The 17,802-nt window shown below is 41.2% G+C and overlaps 1 protein-coding gene across 3 annotated transcripts in view; it reads left to right on the forward strand.

Annotated features, from left to right (window-relative positions):
- The window catches only part of LOC100976978 (E3 ubiquitin-protein ligase HERC2), a 209,560-nt gene that overhangs the window by 132,361 nt on the left and 59,397 nt on the right, over window positions 1–17,802 (forward strand). For all 3 annotated transcript variants that reach the window (XM_034938387.3, XM_034938388.3, XM_034938393.3), the window contains 10 exons: window positions 2,049–2,224; window positions 6,255–6,366; window positions 9,549–9,630; window positions 9,742–9,885; window positions 11,263–11,353; window positions 11,644–11,821; window positions 12,003–12,084; window positions 12,172–12,343; window positions 13,115–13,259; window positions 14,151–14,376. In XM_034938387.3, the coding sequence (XP_034794278.3) occupies window positions 2,049–2,224; window positions 6,255–6,366; window positions 9,549–9,630; window positions 9,742–9,885; window positions 11,263–11,353; window positions 11,644–11,821; window positions 12,003–12,084; window positions 12,172–12,343; window positions 13,115–13,259; window positions 14,151–14,376 (1,408 nt within the window). The remainder of the gene's footprint in view (window positions 1–2,048; window positions 2,225–6,254; window positions 6,367–9,548; window positions 9,631–9,741; window positions 9,886–11,262; window positions 11,354–11,643; window positions 11,822–12,002; window positions 12,085–12,171; window positions 12,344–13,114; window positions 13,260–14,150; window positions 14,377–17,802) is intronic.

The raw sequence follows: 17,802 nt of genomic DNA on the forward strand, positions 1-17,802 counted from the left end.
CAGCCGGGTTTTTTCTAACATGTAAACAAAAATAGAAAGTATGCTGGAACCCTCACAAACCTGTCACCCAGCTTCAACATTTATCAACATTTTGCCAGTCATGTTTCACTTTCTCCCTCCCACCTTACTTCCCTGCCTCAGCAAGTCCTAGTCATGATCTTATTTCAGGAGCACTTGCTTCAATATTCATCTCTGACAGGGCTTAACAAAATATAACCTTGGTACCATTATCACACCTCTAACAAGTACTCTTTTTTTTTTTTTTTAAGACAGAATCTCACTCTGTCACCCAGGCTGGAGTGCAGTGGTGTGATCCTGGCTCACTGCAAGCTCTATCTCCCGGGTTCACTCCATTCTCCTGCCTCAGCCTCCCCAGTAGCTGGGACTATAGGCGCCTGCCACCATGCCTGGCTAATTTTGTTTTTGTATTTTTAGTAGAGACGGGGTTTCACCGTTAGCGAGGATGGTCTCGATCTCCTGACTTCGTGATCCACCTGCCTCGGCCTCCCAAAGTGCTGGGATTACAGGCGTGAGCCACCGTGCCCAGCCAACAATTACTCTTTAATGTCATATAATATTCAGTCAGTGTCCAGATTTTCCTAATTATCTTGTAAATGTCCTTTTGCAGTTTCTGATTCAGATGATGTTTGCATTCTACACTACACTTAAGTCACTCTTGGTTTTTTTTCTTGCTAAAGAAAAAAAAAACTGAGTAATTGTTTTCTGTAGCATTCTTCATATTCTCAACTTGGCTTTTGCATCCCTATGGTGGTGGTCAAGCTGTATTTCCTCTGAAATGGTAGATCTTGAGGTTTGAGCAGGTCGTTTAGGCAATAAAAAGTAATTGTTAGTGTGTGCTTCCAGACGCATCTCTCTTCGTTCACATGAAATACAGTGATGGAGGAATGTTGTCAGTACCACAGCAGGCATGCAGTCGGCCACATGGGGTGTGGGACATTTGCAGGACAAGTAGACCAACTCCACTAAATGCGTGGCAAAGGCAGAACAGAGGAAGGTTGTGTCTTGCTTGTGTTCTGATTTGAATGAGGCAACAATAAAATGACATGACATAATCAGAAAAGTTTGATCACTGTAGCATATTGGGTGATATGGGAGTTATTGTTTGTGCTATGATAATAGCAATGCAGATATGTTTTTCAAAAAACTCCATAATTCTGGCCAGGCGCGGTGGCTCACTCCTGTAATCCCAGCACTTTGGGAAGCTGAGGCAGGTGGATCACCTGAGGTCAGAAGTTCAAGACCAGCCTAGCCAACATGGTGAAACCTTGTCTCTACTAAAAATACAAAAAATTAGCCGGGTGTGGTGGCAAGTGCCTGTGGTCCCAGGTACTCAGGAGGCTGAGGTTGGAGAATCGCTTGAACCCGGGAGGCAGAGGTTGCAATGAACCAAGATTGCACCACTGCACTCCAGCCTGGGCAACAAGCAAGATTCCATCTCAAAAAAAAAAAAAAAAAAACCAGACCTCCTTAATTCAGTGATATATACTGAAGTTTTGAAACAGCATAATGCCTAGAATTTTTTAATGATAATCCGTATCTGAACAAGATTGGTCACATGTTGGTAACTGTTGAGCTGGGTCATGGAGTCATGGAGTTCTTTGTACTATTTGTTCTGATTTGTGTATATTCAAATATGTTTTATGTTTTAAAAACGATGAAAGGTCTGTTACTACCTGACATTTAACATCTTCCTTAGTTAAAGCATCTTGGTTCAAGAAAGCTCTAAGACAGAAGAGTTTGCAGTCATTCAGTAAGGCTGTTATCCTATTTAAAAATTTTAGGAAGAAAATCAGTGAGTGTCTCATGCCTCAGGTAGACATCTTGATGAGTTGACCACTTCTTTTGAAGTAAACGTTACTCAGATGTGGCTGCATTAACTTTGAGTAACTCAGTTGGTATTTCCAGAACTGAAGTAAAGGAGCTCTAACCGTGTGTACATGTTCGTGTCTCACACATCCCATTCTCCAGTTAGAGGATCTAATATGCTTGATTCTACAGAGTCTATAGATCATGGTTTTTGTGTCTAGTATCACAGGTATATTGAAATTGCTATAAAGCAGTGCAGGAGCTCAGGAATCGATTGTAAAATCCATGGTCTCATCCTGCTGGGACGGATCCGTGCAGAAGAGGAAGATTTGGCTGCAGTTCCTTTCTTAGCTTCGGATAATGAAGAGGAGGAGGATGAGAAAGGCAACAGCGGAAGGTGAGAACCATTTGTTACAGGTGCTCACTTACCTCCCGCTACATTCCTGGATCCTCACTTTCGAAAGGAAACATTTAATTAGAATGTGTCTCATACTGAGAGTCATTTTATGTCCACACGAATGGTAAATTACAGTTGTTTCCAAAAATTGTATTTTTTAAAAAATAAAGTGTTTAATGTAGAAACACATTATATTTAGAAAAATACCATTAAAAGAGGGAAATGAAAATGTTTAATATCTCTACCTAAAATATCACTGTTACTATTTTGGTGTATATCTTTGTAGTTTTCCTTTTTTTCTGTTACTAAATGTATTGTCCTATTGAAGTTGTATGGTATATTTTAAAGCTCTTTTTGCTAAGTATTTTATCATTAACTTTAAAAAATATATTTATTTTTTATTATGGTGAAATATATATATTGTTTACCATTTTAAGTGTACAGTTCAGTGGCATTAAGTACATTCATATTTTTGTGCAACCATCACTATTGTCCATCGCTAGAATTTCCATATGATTAGTCTTCAGTCCTGTAATTTTTGAGTGCAGTATTTCATCTTATGACTGTTCTCATTTACTCACTCAATTCCTTATTTTATCTGAGCACTGTGATGATGACTGTTGTTGTATTTATTCATTCAACATCTTTTGAATGCCTACTGTGGGCCATTCCCAGTTATGTGTACTGGGAACACTGTGACGAACATGCAAAATGAAACAAGACAAACACATGCATCAGTGTGCTATTAGGGCTTTGGTAAGAGGCAGGAAGAAGTGCATACAGCCTTGAGAGTCTGCATTGGAGCATTGATCTGTCAGGACAAGGAAAACTTCCCCCCAGGCCATACGTACAGAAGTCAGAATTACTGAAACAAAGTGGACAGGCAAGGGCGTTTCTGATAGGGAAGACAGCATACCAGAGGAGAATGATATCTGCGAAGTTTTTGCATGCTTGTGCATTTCCCAGGGCATGTATCTAGAACTTGCATTTGCAGGGGCTGCTCTAAGCCTTGTTTACCATCCCAGCAGCAAACAGCGGATAATAGTGGATAATAACAATGGAGGATAATCAGTGTCCTCATAGAAGTTGTATTTTCCTAGATAAATTGCTGAAAGTGAAATTGCTAAGTCAAAGGGTATGCAAAATAAATGGATATGTTGTTAACATTCACAAGGCGCTTTGGATTGCTAGTGTGACTGGGGCCCTCCAGACAGGCACAGGAGGCAAGCCGCCAGTGCTGGCTGAACTCTGTTGACCAAGACACCCTGTGCTCTAAGTACTCTGCAGCGTGTGACATGAGGAGACAACAGAGCACTGCCCTGTGCCGCTGTTGAGCACGTTATATAGACAGAAGTGGGGGGTAGCAGTTCTGGTAATAAATCAGGTTATTCTAGGGCTCTGTGATCTTGGCTTTGGATTCTGTCCTGTTTTATTTCAGAAACTTTGTGTAGAAGTTGAAAAGAAAATAGTATCTATAACATTACCTTATCTAGAATATATGTTATACTATATGCTGTAGTTCAAACTGATTGCATCTGTAGATATTAATTAAATAGGGACAATACCAGTTCACTTAAATAAGGAAGTCATTGGGATTTTTAATAAAAGGATTATAGATTAGCATTTTGTTACTCAGTAGCTACTAAAATGAATTGGACAAATAAAATTATTATTTATTTATTTTTTGAGATGGAGTCTTGCTCCGTCACCTAGGCTGGAGTGCAGTGGTGCAATCTCGGCTCACTGCAAGCTCTGCTTCCTGGGTTCAAGCCATTCTCCTGCCTCAGCCTCCCGAGTAGCTGGGACTACAGGTGCACGCCGCCATGCCCGGCTAATTTTTTTGTATTTTTAGTAGAGACGGGCTTTCACTGTGTTAGCCAGGATGATCTCGATCTCCTGACCTCGTAATCAGCCTGCCTCAGCCTCCCAAAGTGCTGGGATTATAGGCGTGAGCCACTGCGCCTGGCCATAAAATTATTAATACATATATTGTATATGTGGAATAACCAAAAATGTTTTGAGCTTTACTCATTGATCAGATTTTTGTGTAATTGAATATATTGTCGAAAGAAAAGCTAGATATTTGATTGTAATGGGTTTTGTTCTGGTAAGATCTTATTAATTAGCTAATAACTTCAGAATGAGTCAGTGGCCCAGGCAGTCTCCTCCTACAGGGCTGCCACCCAACTGGGATGTTCCCACACTGACCACGTACAGCTGGCCTCCACTCTGGCTGATTGATACTTACATGGTGCCAGACATTAAATATCTTGAGTATCAGTCCTGGTTTCCCATACATACATGCATACATATATGTGTGTATATATATGTGTGTATGGAAAATATATATATATTTTGAGATAGGGTCTCACTCTGTTGCCCAGGCTGGATCGCAGTGGTATGATCTCAGCTCACTGCAACCTCTGCCTCCCGGGCTCAAGTGATTCTCCCACCTCAGCCTCCCAAGTAGCTGGGATTACAGGTGTGTGCTACCGCACCTGGCTAATTTTTTGTATTTTTTTTGTAGAAATGAGGTTTCACCGTGTTGCCCAGGCTGGTCTCCAACTCCTGGGCTCAAGGAATCTGCCCACCTTGGCCTCCCAAATTGCTAGGATTACAGGTGTGAGCTACTGTGCCTGGTCCCCATACATATTTTTAAGTAAAAATGTATCACAAGATATTTCAATATTTTGTGCTTATGCTTGCTCACCTGTGCCTAGTATTGTATGAAAGAGTTTTCCACTTTTATTCCAAAACATGAAATTTTGAACCCTTAAAGTAAATATTTATTAGTATATAACGTGTGAAAAAAGTGATACCTGTCTGGAAGCCGTCTGGTGCCTTTGGGCATCTATCCTAGCTTATAAAAATAGAGCAAAAGCAAACACAAAGGTGAAAACCCCAAACACAGAAGAAGCAATTCCTTAGCACCTGGCATCAGACCATCAGCCAAGAAAATCTAACACTGTCCTGTGTACTCTTTTCAAGTTGCAAGAATTGGAGTGTTTTGGATGCTGTTGATTAAACTTCTAACCTGCTGGGTGTGGTGGCTCCCACCTGTAATCCCAGCACTTTAGGAGGCTGAGCAGGGAGGATCACTTGAGCCCAGGAGTTCAAGACCAGCCTTGACGATATAGTGAGACCCCGTCTCTACAAAAAAAATGCAAAAATTAGCTGGGCATGATGGTGCAGGCCTATAGTGCCAGCTGTTTGGGAGGCTGAGGTGGAAGGATTGCTTGAGCCTGGGAGGTTGAAGCTACAGTGAACCGGGATTATGCCACTGTATTCCAGCCTGAGTGACAGAGCATGACCCTGTCTCAAAACAAACAAAAAATAAACTCCTAACCTGTCGAGGGCAGGTCAGGAGATAGATGAGCAAGCTGGAAGGAGCAAGCCCTCTGGGAAGGACAGGAGACGAGGACTTTCAGCTTAGCTGGCCGATGATCAGGTTCCTCTGGCTGGTGTCCTGGGCAGAGGGTATAAAGGAAGAGAGAAGCATTTTACACTGGGACATGTGTCTGTATTAAAGTAACTCCATGGTCATGTGGCCACATCCGTTTTATTCTTTCTGTGGGAAAATAATTGGCCAAACAGCTATCTAGATTTGGGGACAGTGCTGCAAGGCCAGACCCAGCGTGGCTCCTGGGCAGGTTTCCTCAGTGTCTCTACAGTGCCATTTGTAGCAGCTGTGCGTCTGTTTCCATGGCTTGGAATGATTCCCACCCATGTTCACGTTGGTATTTAAGATGAAAGAGAAGGCCTAGTGTATCATCGTTTTCCACCAAAAATAAAAGCTGAAATTAAGTGCTAGTATTAAAAGGTGGCATGGTTGTATCTAGAAAATTTGACCCTCCAGAGGACTTACTCCTGTACATGCTTGAGGTTTTATTCTATTAAAGCAAAATTTTAAGAGTTTCTGAAAGTAACCATAAAACTTTGAGTGCTTGAGGTTGCTTTTCTTTTTATTTTTTGAATGTTTTATGCTGAATAACCTCTCTTTTCTTTTTCTTTTTTTTTTCCGTTTGGTTAGCCTCATTAGAAAGAAGGCTGCTGGGCTGGAATCAGCAGCTACGATAAGAACCAAGGTGTTTGTGTGGGGCCTGAATGACAAGGACCAGCTGGGCGGGCTGAAAGGCTCCAAGGTACGGCCTGCTCCCTGGGACCCAGCAGGGTGGGGCACTCGGCAGCAGCCACACCTCGTGAAGTTTCTATAATAACTTTACTCTCTATATGTTGTATTGTTTCTTCACACGAACTAGAAGACATTATCAAATTACCCCTCAGAAGCGTCTCTCCTTGAAAAATTTCACTTTAGGTATAATTGTCTTATTGCGGTCTTGTAAACTAGAAAATAAGCTTTTGAAAAGATTTAACAAGTGCATAGATGAAAATTATAGACTATCAATAGGTGTATCTTGCCTTCCCTACAATAAACACTTTAGACTATCATGAACAAAATAATGTGTAAAAAGGCCGTAGTGGCCCACAGATGAGCAAATTGTTGTCTCTGTCCTCCAGGTGCTTCGTGCCTGAGATTCTTCAGGGTGAAGTAGCTTGCACAGAGAGAGAAGGCTTTGCAAGCACAGAGAAACAAGCAGAATGCACATGTGTGCGCATACACACTTGCCTTATTCTCTGCAGGGCTTGTTGTGGGTGGAGAGCGCCATGATCTCATTCACCTTGTCAGTAAACCATGAAGCTTGCACGGGAAGCCGTGCCATAGCCTCTGTGTTCACAACGTCCTTCATCCCCTAGGTACTTGGATGAGAGGTTAATTTGTATTTTGAGTTGCTTAGGAGAAAAAGACCATATTTTGAAAAGAATAGGTGTAAGAAATGATGCATTTGAATTGGAGTTGAATTCAGCATTCCTTGTATTACTTAGTGTCTCCTGGCTGAGGAGCCACAAAGCAAATTCCTCTAAATTTTATTGCCCAGAGGCACTCTCTGTGTTCACGTGAGCTTATGCTTCCTGTTAGTATTCTGTGAGACATCACATCATACGTTTTCTTTATTGCCTGCCCTATTGAGAAACTGAGAAATAAAGTTAGAACTCATTCATTTAAACTCTTTCCTTTCAAGGTGCAATTAGTTTTTATCTGTATTGGAGCAGTCTTGAATTGCATTTGTGTTTCAGTGTACCTGAGCTTGGTTTGGGAAGTGGACAGTGGGCAGTGAGCTGTGAGTGTCTCAGCTGCGGGAATGCAGGGCTGTCCAGAGGTCCCTGAGGTGCAGGCCATTGGTGGGAGCCTATGACCTTGCTCACTGCCTTACATGGAGTTTTCACTTCAAGGACAGAGTCGGTGTTCCACGGTTGTGATGAAAATCCTTTCTTCCACTGCAGTAGTGACTATTTCACCCATGGAATCATAAAGGTTTTTTAGACAAAGGGCCCTAGGAATTTTAAATTACATCCATCTACAATGGGAAATTTAAGCATATGATTTCTTAGAGATGTCAGAGTCAGAATCAGAGAGTGAGCAGGACATGACTTGAAATAAGGCATAGTCTACAGGCGTGTGTTTTTATCTTTACATTATATGCATAGTCATCCCTCAGTATCCGTGGATTTGTTCCAGGACTTCCTGTGGATACCAAGATCTGTGGATGCTCAAGTCCCTGATATAAAACAGTGTAGTGTTTGCATATAACCTATGTACACCCTCCCAAATACTGTATATCATCTTCAGATTACTCAGAATACCTAATACAATGTAAATGGTATGTCAATAGTTGTTATATTACATTGTTTAGGGAATAATGGCAACAAAAATATCTGTACATATTTAGTACATGTGCAATAAAAAATATTTTCAATCCATGGGTGGTTGAATTCATGGACGTGGAACCTATGGATACAGAGGACCAACTGTATTTTATTTTTCACTTTCTACTATGGAACTGTTCAGATGTACCCAAATAGAGTGAATAGCTTCATGAACCCTCATGTCCCTGGTACAGCTTCCATAGTTACCAGCAGCTGTCTACGTTTTTCTGTCTTTATCCTCCCATTCCCCCAACTCTGGTTTAAAGTAAATCACAGTGTATCATTTCATTCTTAAAATACTCCAGTGTGAATCTCTAAGGGATAACCAATGCCTTTGGTTAATGTAACCATACATATTAGTAGTACAGTCATGCATTACTTAATGATGGGGATATATTCTGAGAAAGTTTTGGTTGGGTGATTTTGTCATTGTTGGAAAATGATAGAGTGTACTTAACACAAAGGTAGATGGTGTAGCCTACTACACACTCAGGCTATATGGCATAGCCTGTTGCTTCTAGGCTACAACATGGAACTGTACTGAATATGGTAGGCAGTTGTAACTCAGTGGCATGTGTGTATTTAAACATCGAAAAGGTACAGTAAAAATACATTGTAAAAGATAAAACATGGAACACCTGCATAGGGCACTTACCATGAATAATGGAGTTTGCAGGACTGGAAGTTGCTCTGGGCGAGTCAGTGAGAGAGTGGTGAGTGAACGTGAAGGCCAGGACATCACTGCACGTTACTGTAGACTTTAGAAACACTATATGCTTAGGCTACTCTATACAAAATATTTTTCTTTCTTTAATAATAAATTATTTGTAACTTTATGGACTTTTCACTTTTTAAAAAACTTTTTGACTCTTGTAATAATACTTAGCTTAAAACACAAACACATACAGCTCTGCACAAAATGTTTTCTTTACATTCTTATGCTGTAAGCTTTTTTCTATCTTTAACATTTATTCTTTTACTTTTTAACGTTTTTGTTAAAAACTAAGACCCAAACACATACATTAGCCTAGCTAGGATCATAGTGTTGCTGTCTTTCACCCCCACAAAGGAGCTAGCTGTCCTTTCCTGTGACAGCAGTGCCTTCTGGAATCCCTCCTGAAGCACCAGCCGCAGGCTTTTTACAGTTAGCTTAAAAAACAAAAAAGTAGAAGGAATACACTCTAAAAGAATGATAGAAAGTACAGGAGAGTGAATATATAGCCCAGTAGCAGTAGTCTGTTATCATGGTGAGGTATTAGGGATTGTTGATATGTAGCTGGCAGCACAGAGGCTTGTTGATACCAGCATCACCACAGACACATGAGGAATAGGTTGTGCTGTGACGTTGTCACGGCCAGGACACCATTAGGCAGTAAGGATTTTTCAGCTCCATTATAATCTACTGGGACTGCCATCGTATATGTAGCCTGTGGTTGAGTGAAATGTTACACAGTGCATGATTGTAATTCCTTGTATCATATAATAAGGTAACATAATTTTAAACATGCAAGTAAAATTTTCTTTTCTTTTTTTTTTCCTTAAAAAAATTCTGTTGTAGATAAAGGTTCCTTCATTCTCTGAGACACTGTCAGCTTTGAATGTGGTACAGGTGGCTGGTGGATCTAAAAGTTTGTTTGCAGGTATGATTATTCTAATCTTAAAAAATTTTTAAATTATGCTTGGCACCAAAAAACAAAAAAGTTTTTAATGTTGTGAAAAGTGAGTCCTCTCCTGGCTGTCGTTTCTTGCAGTGACTGTGGAAGGGAAGGTGTACGCCTGTGGAGAAGCCACGAATGGCCGGCTGGGGCTGGGCATTTCCAGCGGGACGGTGCCCATCCCACGGCAGATCACAGCTCTCAGCAGCTACGTGGTCAAGAAGGTGGCTGTTCACTCAGGTACAAGCCAAGCACCAAGAGGCCTGTGCGGGGCGGCCTTTGCTCCTGCTCCGTTGTTAACCAAAGCCCTAATTGGTGTCCTTACATTCTTTCTTAAGTTTTTACTTAGTAGGAATAAAAATTGGATAATGTAAATCTCTAGGTGGTCTAGAATTTAGTTATTGCTGCTAAATCAAGTTCTTTGCCTAAAAGTAGGCTGTTTTTCTGAGAAAGAGTCTATAACTTTCTTCAGATTCCCAACACCATCTATGAACCCAAGTAATGAGAAAGATCCTTTAAAAGAAAATGAAACCACTCTTTCAATGTAGGGAGTGTTTATTTTGGAAGCACCGTGCTAGGCCTCTGAGGAATGGAACTGAATTAGACACAAAGTTCTAATTCAGTTCATGCCTATGCTGAACGGGGCTCAGTGTAACTTGCATAACAGGAAATCCAAATGATGGTGGCTTAAGCAATATAGAGTTTTACTTTTCTCCTTTGTAAAAGTCCAGAGGTGGTGTCAGAGTCTGTCCAGCAGGGCTGTGTCTATGAGGAGTGCTGGTCCTTTGTGTCCACCTTTGTGGGAAGATGGTCTTAGACTAGCTCTCGCCCCCAGAGTCCAGGGCCAGGCCTGGCAGAAGAGGCAAGCACCACACAGTGTGCCCTCCTGCCCACGCAGCCCCCTCTCCAGAGCCCCTCGGAAGCCCCACTCATTTCAGTCACCATCTCCTGGGGGCAGAGGAGGCTGGGAATTAGCTGAGCACTTTAACATGGGGGTTCTGTTGGTAAGGAAGGGGGAGAATGAGGGTTGGGGGAAGAAGCGGGGTCTGCTGTGATGTTCTCAAAGCCCAGGAGTTGGCAGGAACTCACTGTATAGGAGCGGTCATGCCTTTAATCCTGAGGCAGGTTGTATGGACTTTGAGAATATTCCATGCTGGGGAAAGAGCATAAGCTGACGTGTTTTGGGAAGAGTGAATATATTGCATTAATCGCAAATGATTGAATAATTTCACTGTTGAGGTACAGTTCTCAAAAACTTAAATTGACACTATTTTTACATTTTGTCTAATCACAAATTATTCTTACTTTTTTCATCTAAATTTTGATTTTTCGTGTATTTAACATAATAGGAACCCCATTAATAATCAGTATTATTTTGCCTCTTTGTAAATTCTTTCTAGAGTTAAAATTTGTAGTTTAGTGAAAATTCACCTATTTGGCACATATGTCCCAGAAAGCTTTCCTGCTAACTCCGCTGTTGATCCTGTTGAGTTACTCATTTATTCGGCTCACGCTCATTGAGTGTGTGCTATATGCCAGGCAAAATAGGGAGCTAGCTATGCTGTGGGCTTTCTGTTCCCTGCCCTTTGGCAATCCGTGTGTCTGTGAATGTTGCAGGTGGCCGGCACGCGACGGCTTTAACTGTCGATGGAAAAGTGTTTTCGTGGGGTGAAGGTGACGATGGAAAACTTGGACACTTCAGCAGAATGTAAGGGTACTTTCTTTAGTCTCATTTGCTAATAAGAAACTGTTTCTGACTGATACTCTTGAGAATTATTTTGCAGAAAATTAGAATAGAATAGATTATAGAAATGGTTCTTAAACAAAATTTTTTAACACGGTTGTTTGTGTTTTGGTCTCACCGGTTCTGCTTTAAGTTTTGATAGTCGATCTGTGGATCCTGTGTTAACTACATGTGGATCAGTATAGATGGCTTTTTTCCTTCATCTCTAAGAAGGGACAGATTGACTGTAGCGAGCTGATTTCATCTTGTTGTAGGAACTGTGACAAACCAAGGCTGATCGAGGCCCTGAAAACCAAGCGTATCCGGGATATTGCCTGTGGGAGCTCGCACAGCGCAGCCCTCACATCCAGCGGAGAACTGTACACCTGGGGCCTCGGCGAGTATGGCCGGCTGGGACATGGGGATAATACGACACAGCTAAAGCCCAAAATGGTGATTATACGCATTTTTGTTGCTTGCAGAAAGCTTACCATCTGAAGATGTCAAGAGAAAATAAGCTTCGAGTCTAGGAAAGTTCATAAAGATGTGTGCATGGTTGGCTTTATCTGTGGGAAAATCCATTGCTTTCTCCGTGCCTGTGCGTGATTCTGTTTTTAAATTTGTAATTGAGTAGGTGAAAGTCCTTCTCGGTCACAGAGTAATCCAGGTTGCATGTGGGAGTAGAGACGCGCAGACCCTGGCTCTGACCGATGAAGGTGAGTGGCTGGCAGGATTCTGTGCTTCTGGGTGGGTAGGAATGATACGAAACGCTGGCCTGAAGTATATGTGTTTCTTAAACCTAGGTTTGGTATTTTCCTGGGGTGATGGTGACTTTGGAAAACTGGGCCGGGGCGGAAGTGAAGGCTGTAACATTCCCCAGAACATTGAGAGACTAAATGGACAGGGGGTGTGCCAGATTGAGTGTGGAGCTCAGTTCTCCCTGGCGCTCACCAAGTCTGGAGTGGTGTGGACATGGTACGTAAACGTCCTCCCTGTCACACTGTGTGTGCTTGTGCAGGTGCGTGCAGGGAACCTGGGCCTTGCCCCAGGCTCACCCGGCGTGATTGTGACGTGTCCTCTTTTTACTTATGCATGCATCTTTGTCCTTTAAAGGATATTGAGTTGGGATTAGTGACAATAGTACAAGAAGAAATTTCCCATTGTAACTGGGTCATTTTGAAAATACTAGAAAAATTTTAGGCCACTTACCTTTCCTGTTTGGGTGAGATTTATAGGAAGGGTTTCTTCTGCTGAAGCCTAAGGATAAAATGGAGCAAAATAGCCTTCTGAATCCTTTGATCCTGAAAAAGTTAACATGTGTTTCTTGTAAAAGCTTATTTTATTAATATGCAAAAGAGCAGGTGCCTGGACTGGCTGTGGATGGTGTGTCAGGCCTTAGTGCCAATGTCATGACCCGAGGCAGCTTGAGAAAGATGTATACCAGATAGGACTTTGGATAGGTGTTTGCAGTAGTGTGTCTTATTTTCAGTCTCTTTATATGAAAACCTACAACAGTAACTTAAATATCGTAAAATATGTATTAAGGTATTAAGGTTTTTCCCAGCTGGCTTAATAAGTTAATTTGAATTAATGGTGTATGATTTTGAATACAAGTTTGAAGACCTTGGATGCTGTGTGTGATGTCATTGAGCTGGCTGTGAAAGATGTGAGACAATGAGTGTCTTCTTGTATAGCATTGTCAGACCATAACCATATTGTAACTCTCCACCATGGGCCTTCTCTCAGGGGAAAGGGGGATTACTTCAGGTTGGGCCACGGCTCTGACGTGCATGTGCGGAAACCACAGGTGGTGGAAGGGCTGAGAGGGAAGAAGATCGTGCATGTGGCTGTCGGGGCCCTGCACTGCCTGGCGGTCACGGACTCGGGGCAGGTAAGGCTGCAGGTGGCCTGGGGGTGGCGTGCCATCCTGACTTGGGGGACGTGGGGGTCACGACACAGCCTTCGTCCTGTTGAAATCACAGCTGTTGACGAAATCAGCTGAGTCTTACTGCTTGGAGAACCATGAGGGCAGGTCCTGTCCCTTTTGCCCGCTGGTGTATCTGCCTGCTTTGCAGCAGGGGTTGGGGGCGGGGTCCTCAGAAAAGAGGCGTTCCCACTCTGAAGTCCACGTGAAAAGTGTGAGGAAAGATTGTTATTCTTGAAGATGCTCCTAGTGCAAGATATTAGCAAGACTTTCCTTTAGAGAATTGGTAACTGGCGAGGAGGGATCCATGCCTCATTTTAGAGACAGAGCTAGTGCCTGACAAGTGTTACACTCTCTTCTGCTTGGAGAAGCATACGCTATGACTGGCTTGTGGATATTCAATTTTAAATTTTATTTATGGAAACAAAATTACCATTACTGTATTTTAGTCAAAATGAATTTTACTTTATAATTCTATAAGGCCAAGAAGCAACTTACTTGAAAAATGAGCATACTGTTTTTGGTCATTTTTCTTTGCAAAATAAAAGGGAAAAAATTATTACACTTAGTTAGAGAGAGGACCTTCTGTGTGTCTTGCAACAAAGCAGAATTGGATTAATATTAAGAAAATACTCCTTTTATAGGTATTAGCAAGCATTTTCATGGTTAGATTTTCTTCAGAATTGTAGTACGCTGATGCCGTTTTGAAAGATTGTGAAATGGTTTGCTTTTACTTTTAAGAACTCAATTCTTTCAACTACCGTGGCATACACGTTAAGCATTTTGAAGTAAAAATTACATTAAAGAAAATGTCCTGAAATGTTGAAAAATTATAAGCCTTTTTCTCCTCGTAAACAGGTGTATGCTTGGGGTGACAATGACCACGGCCAGCAGGGCAATGGCACGACCACGGTTAACAGGAAGCCCACGCTCGTGCAAGGCTTAGAAGGCCAGAAGATCACACGCGTGGCTTGCGGGTCGTCCCACAGTGTGGCGTGGACAACCGTGGATGTGGCCACGCCCTCTGTCCACGAGCCCGTCCTCTTCCAGACTGCAAGAGACCCTTTAGGTGCTTCCTATTTAGGTAACACCGATTTGTATCTTCTCTGAGATTTTTCTGTAGGTTACAGCAACCTTATATTTATTTAATTGTGCCAACACATTAGAGGTTGTAGTGCCGTGTTAACTGCATTATGACTCTAAAGACACAGAAGAATTATGGTGTGCTCTCATGCGATTTATACATGCTGGAATGAAAATTTTAGAAGAAAGTATGTTGCTGATTCTTGTATTTATGATCAGGTAAACTCACAGCGCTGCCCTTCTGTGTAAACAGGACTCCTAATAACTGCCTGAGAGATACAGGCACTGTACTGGGCCCTTTTGTATTTTTTAACAGCTTTATTCAGTTATAATTGACATATAATAAACTGCACCTATTTAAAGTATGCATTTTGATTGACTTTGGAATATGTATGATCCATGAAAGCATCACCACAATCAAAGATAATGAACTCATACACTACTCCAGCGTTTCTCTCTGGCACTTTGTACCCCTCCCTTTTGCTTTTAACTCCCCTCCTCCTTCCTGCCATATGCACCAACTTAATTTCTGTCACTATAGATCAGTTTGCATGTTTTCTTTTTGTTATTGTTGTTGTTTGGTTGGGTTTTTTTTTTTTTTTTTTGTAGACAGGGTCTCACTCTGGAGTGCAGTGGCACGATTTTGGCTCACTGCAGCTTCCACCTCCTGGGCTCAAGTGATCCTTCCACCTCAGCCTCCCGAATAGCTGGGACTACAGGCACATGTCACCATGCCTGGCTAATTTTTGTTTGTTTGTTTGGTGGAGAGAGGGTTTTGCCATGTTGCTCAGGTTGGTCTTGAACTCCTGAGCTCAAGTGATCCTCCCATCTTGGCCTCCCAAAGTGCTGGGATTATGGGCAGGAGCCACCGTGGCAGACCAGTTTGCATGTTTTACAGCTTACTATAAATAGAATCATACAGCATATACTCTTTTTAAAAATCTTTTTCCGCTCAGCATAATAATTTTGAGATTCACTTATGTTGCATGTATCGATAGTTTATTCTTTTTAAATTGTTGAATAGTATCTTAAGATAAACAAATGCAATTTGTTTATCCATTTATCTGTTGATGAATGTTTGGGCTGTTTCCAGTTTTTGACTATGCAAGTGAAATTGCTAATGGACATTTCCATACAAGTTTGTGTATGGACATCCACTTGAAATTCTCTTGGGTAAACTCCTAGGAGAGGAGTGGGTGGATCATATGGTAGGTGTATGTCTAGCTTCTTAAGATCGCTACATACTGTTTTGCAAAGTGGATGTTCCAGAGGTCCAGATCCTCCACATTTTTGTCAACCCTTGATACGTTCAGTCTTTAATTTTAGTTATATTGACAGATGTATGGTGGTATCTCATTGTGGTTTCAATTTGCATTTCTCTAGTAACTAATGATCTCAAGCATCTTGCTTATTTACGAATCAGATACCTTTTTTGGTGAATGTCTGTTCAAGTCTTTTCCCATATTTAAATAGGTTGATTGTTTTCTTACTGAGTTTGAGAATTCCTTATATATTCTGGGTTACAAGTCCTTTGCCTAATATAGAATTTGCTAGTATTTTCTGTCAGTGTGGCTTGTCATTTTATTCTCTTCACAGGTGAATCTTAAAGATTAGAAGTTTTTAATTTTGATGAAGCCTAGTTTATTCATTTTATTCTTTTGTAAAGTGTACTTTTGATGTTGTGTCTACAAAACCTTTGCCTCAAGATTATAAAGATTCTCCTTCTATGTTCTGTTATAGAAGTTTTGTAGTTTTAGATATGTGTATCTATGACCAGTTGATTAAATTTTATATATGGTGGGAGGTTCAGATTGAAAGGCTTTTTTTGGCATGATTGTCCAGTTGTTTCAGTTGTATTTGTTGAAAAACTACGCTTTTCCTACTGAATTGCCTTTTGCCTTTGTCAGAATTCAGTTGTCTATGGATGTATGGATCTATTTCTGGACTCTCAGTACTGTTTCATTGAATTATTTGTGGATTTTGGTGGCAATGACATATTGTCTTGATTACCACAGCTTTATAAAAGACCTGAACTCAGGTTGCAAGAGTTCTTTAGCTTTGTTCTTTTTCAAATATATTTTGGCTGTTGTAGGCCCTTTGCATTTCCATATAACTTAAAATGAGCTTGTCAGTTTTTATAAAATCGTTTGCTTGGGATTTTGATGTGGATTGCATTAATTCTGTAAGTCAATGTGGAAAGGATGGATTCACAGTATTCAGTCTTCTAACCCATGAACATAGTGTTTCTCTTTATTTTTTTAGGTGTTTAGTTTCTCTCAGCAATGTTTTCTAGTCCCAGTATTGTGTAGGTTTTTTTTTTTTTTTTTTGAGACGGAGTCTCGCTCTGTCGCCAGGCTGGAGTGCAGTGGCGCAATCTCGGCTCACTGCAAGCTCTGCCTCCCGGGTTCACGCCATTCTCCTGCCTCAGCCTCCCAAGTTGCTGGGACCACAGGCACCTGCCACCACGCCCGGCTAATTTTTTTGTATTTTTAGTAGAGACGGGGTTTCACCGTGTTAGCCAGGACAGGATCGATCTCCTGACCTCGCGATCCGCCCACCTCGGCCTCCCAGAGTGCTGGGATTACAGGCGTGAGTCACCGCGCCCGGTCTATTGTATAGGTTTTGCTTGTCTTTTGTTAGATTATTTCTAAGAATTTCAGATTATTAAATGGTCTTTTAAAAATATCATTTCTTCTGTATGGGAATATTCAGATTGCTCTTTGCTAGCATGTAGAAATAAGTACAATTGCTTTTTTTTAAAAAAAAAAGTGAGCTTCATCTTGTCATACAAATATTTTGTTTTTTCCCCTTCTGTCTCAGGAGGGGACATTTAGGCTCCAGCAGCATCTGCTTTTATGAATAACTGGAATGTGATCTTCTGGCTGTGTTAGTTACTGGCTGTATGAACTGGGGCGAGTGGCTTCACCTTCCTGTGCTGTCTTCTTTTCTGGGGTAGATGAAGATAAGGCTTGACTCTCATCTTCTCCTTTCTGGTTCAAATTACTCAGTATCTTCTTAACGTATAGCTCTTTTCATGTCACATTATATGTATAACTTTTGAGTCTGGCTTTTTCCGCTCAGCCTAATCCTCTGGCTATTCATCCAAGTTGTTACATATTACGTAGTATGTTCAGTATTCCATCGAATACTCAACCATCGAAGGACATTTGGATTATTTCTAGGTTTTGACTATTACAAATAAAACTGCCATGTCATTCATATACAGGTGAATGTGAAAATTTACTTTACGTGAAAATAAGTTCTTATTTCTTTGGCATAAATGTCCAAGAGTGTGATGGTTGGTCATATGGTAATTATGTTTAGTTTGATAAGAAACTGCCAAACCGTTTTCCAGAATGGCTGTGCCATTTTATATTCTCATTAGCAGTGGAGGATGATCCAGTTTTTCCCATATCCTCACCATCTT

Source organism: Pan paniscus, chromosome 16 (genome assembly GCF_029289425.2).
Source record: "Pan paniscus chromosome 16, NHGRI_mPanPan1-v2.0_pri, whole genome shotgun sequence".
NCBI classification, from domain to species: Eukaryota; Metazoa; Chordata; class Mammalia; order Primates; family Hominidae; genus Pan; species Pan paniscus.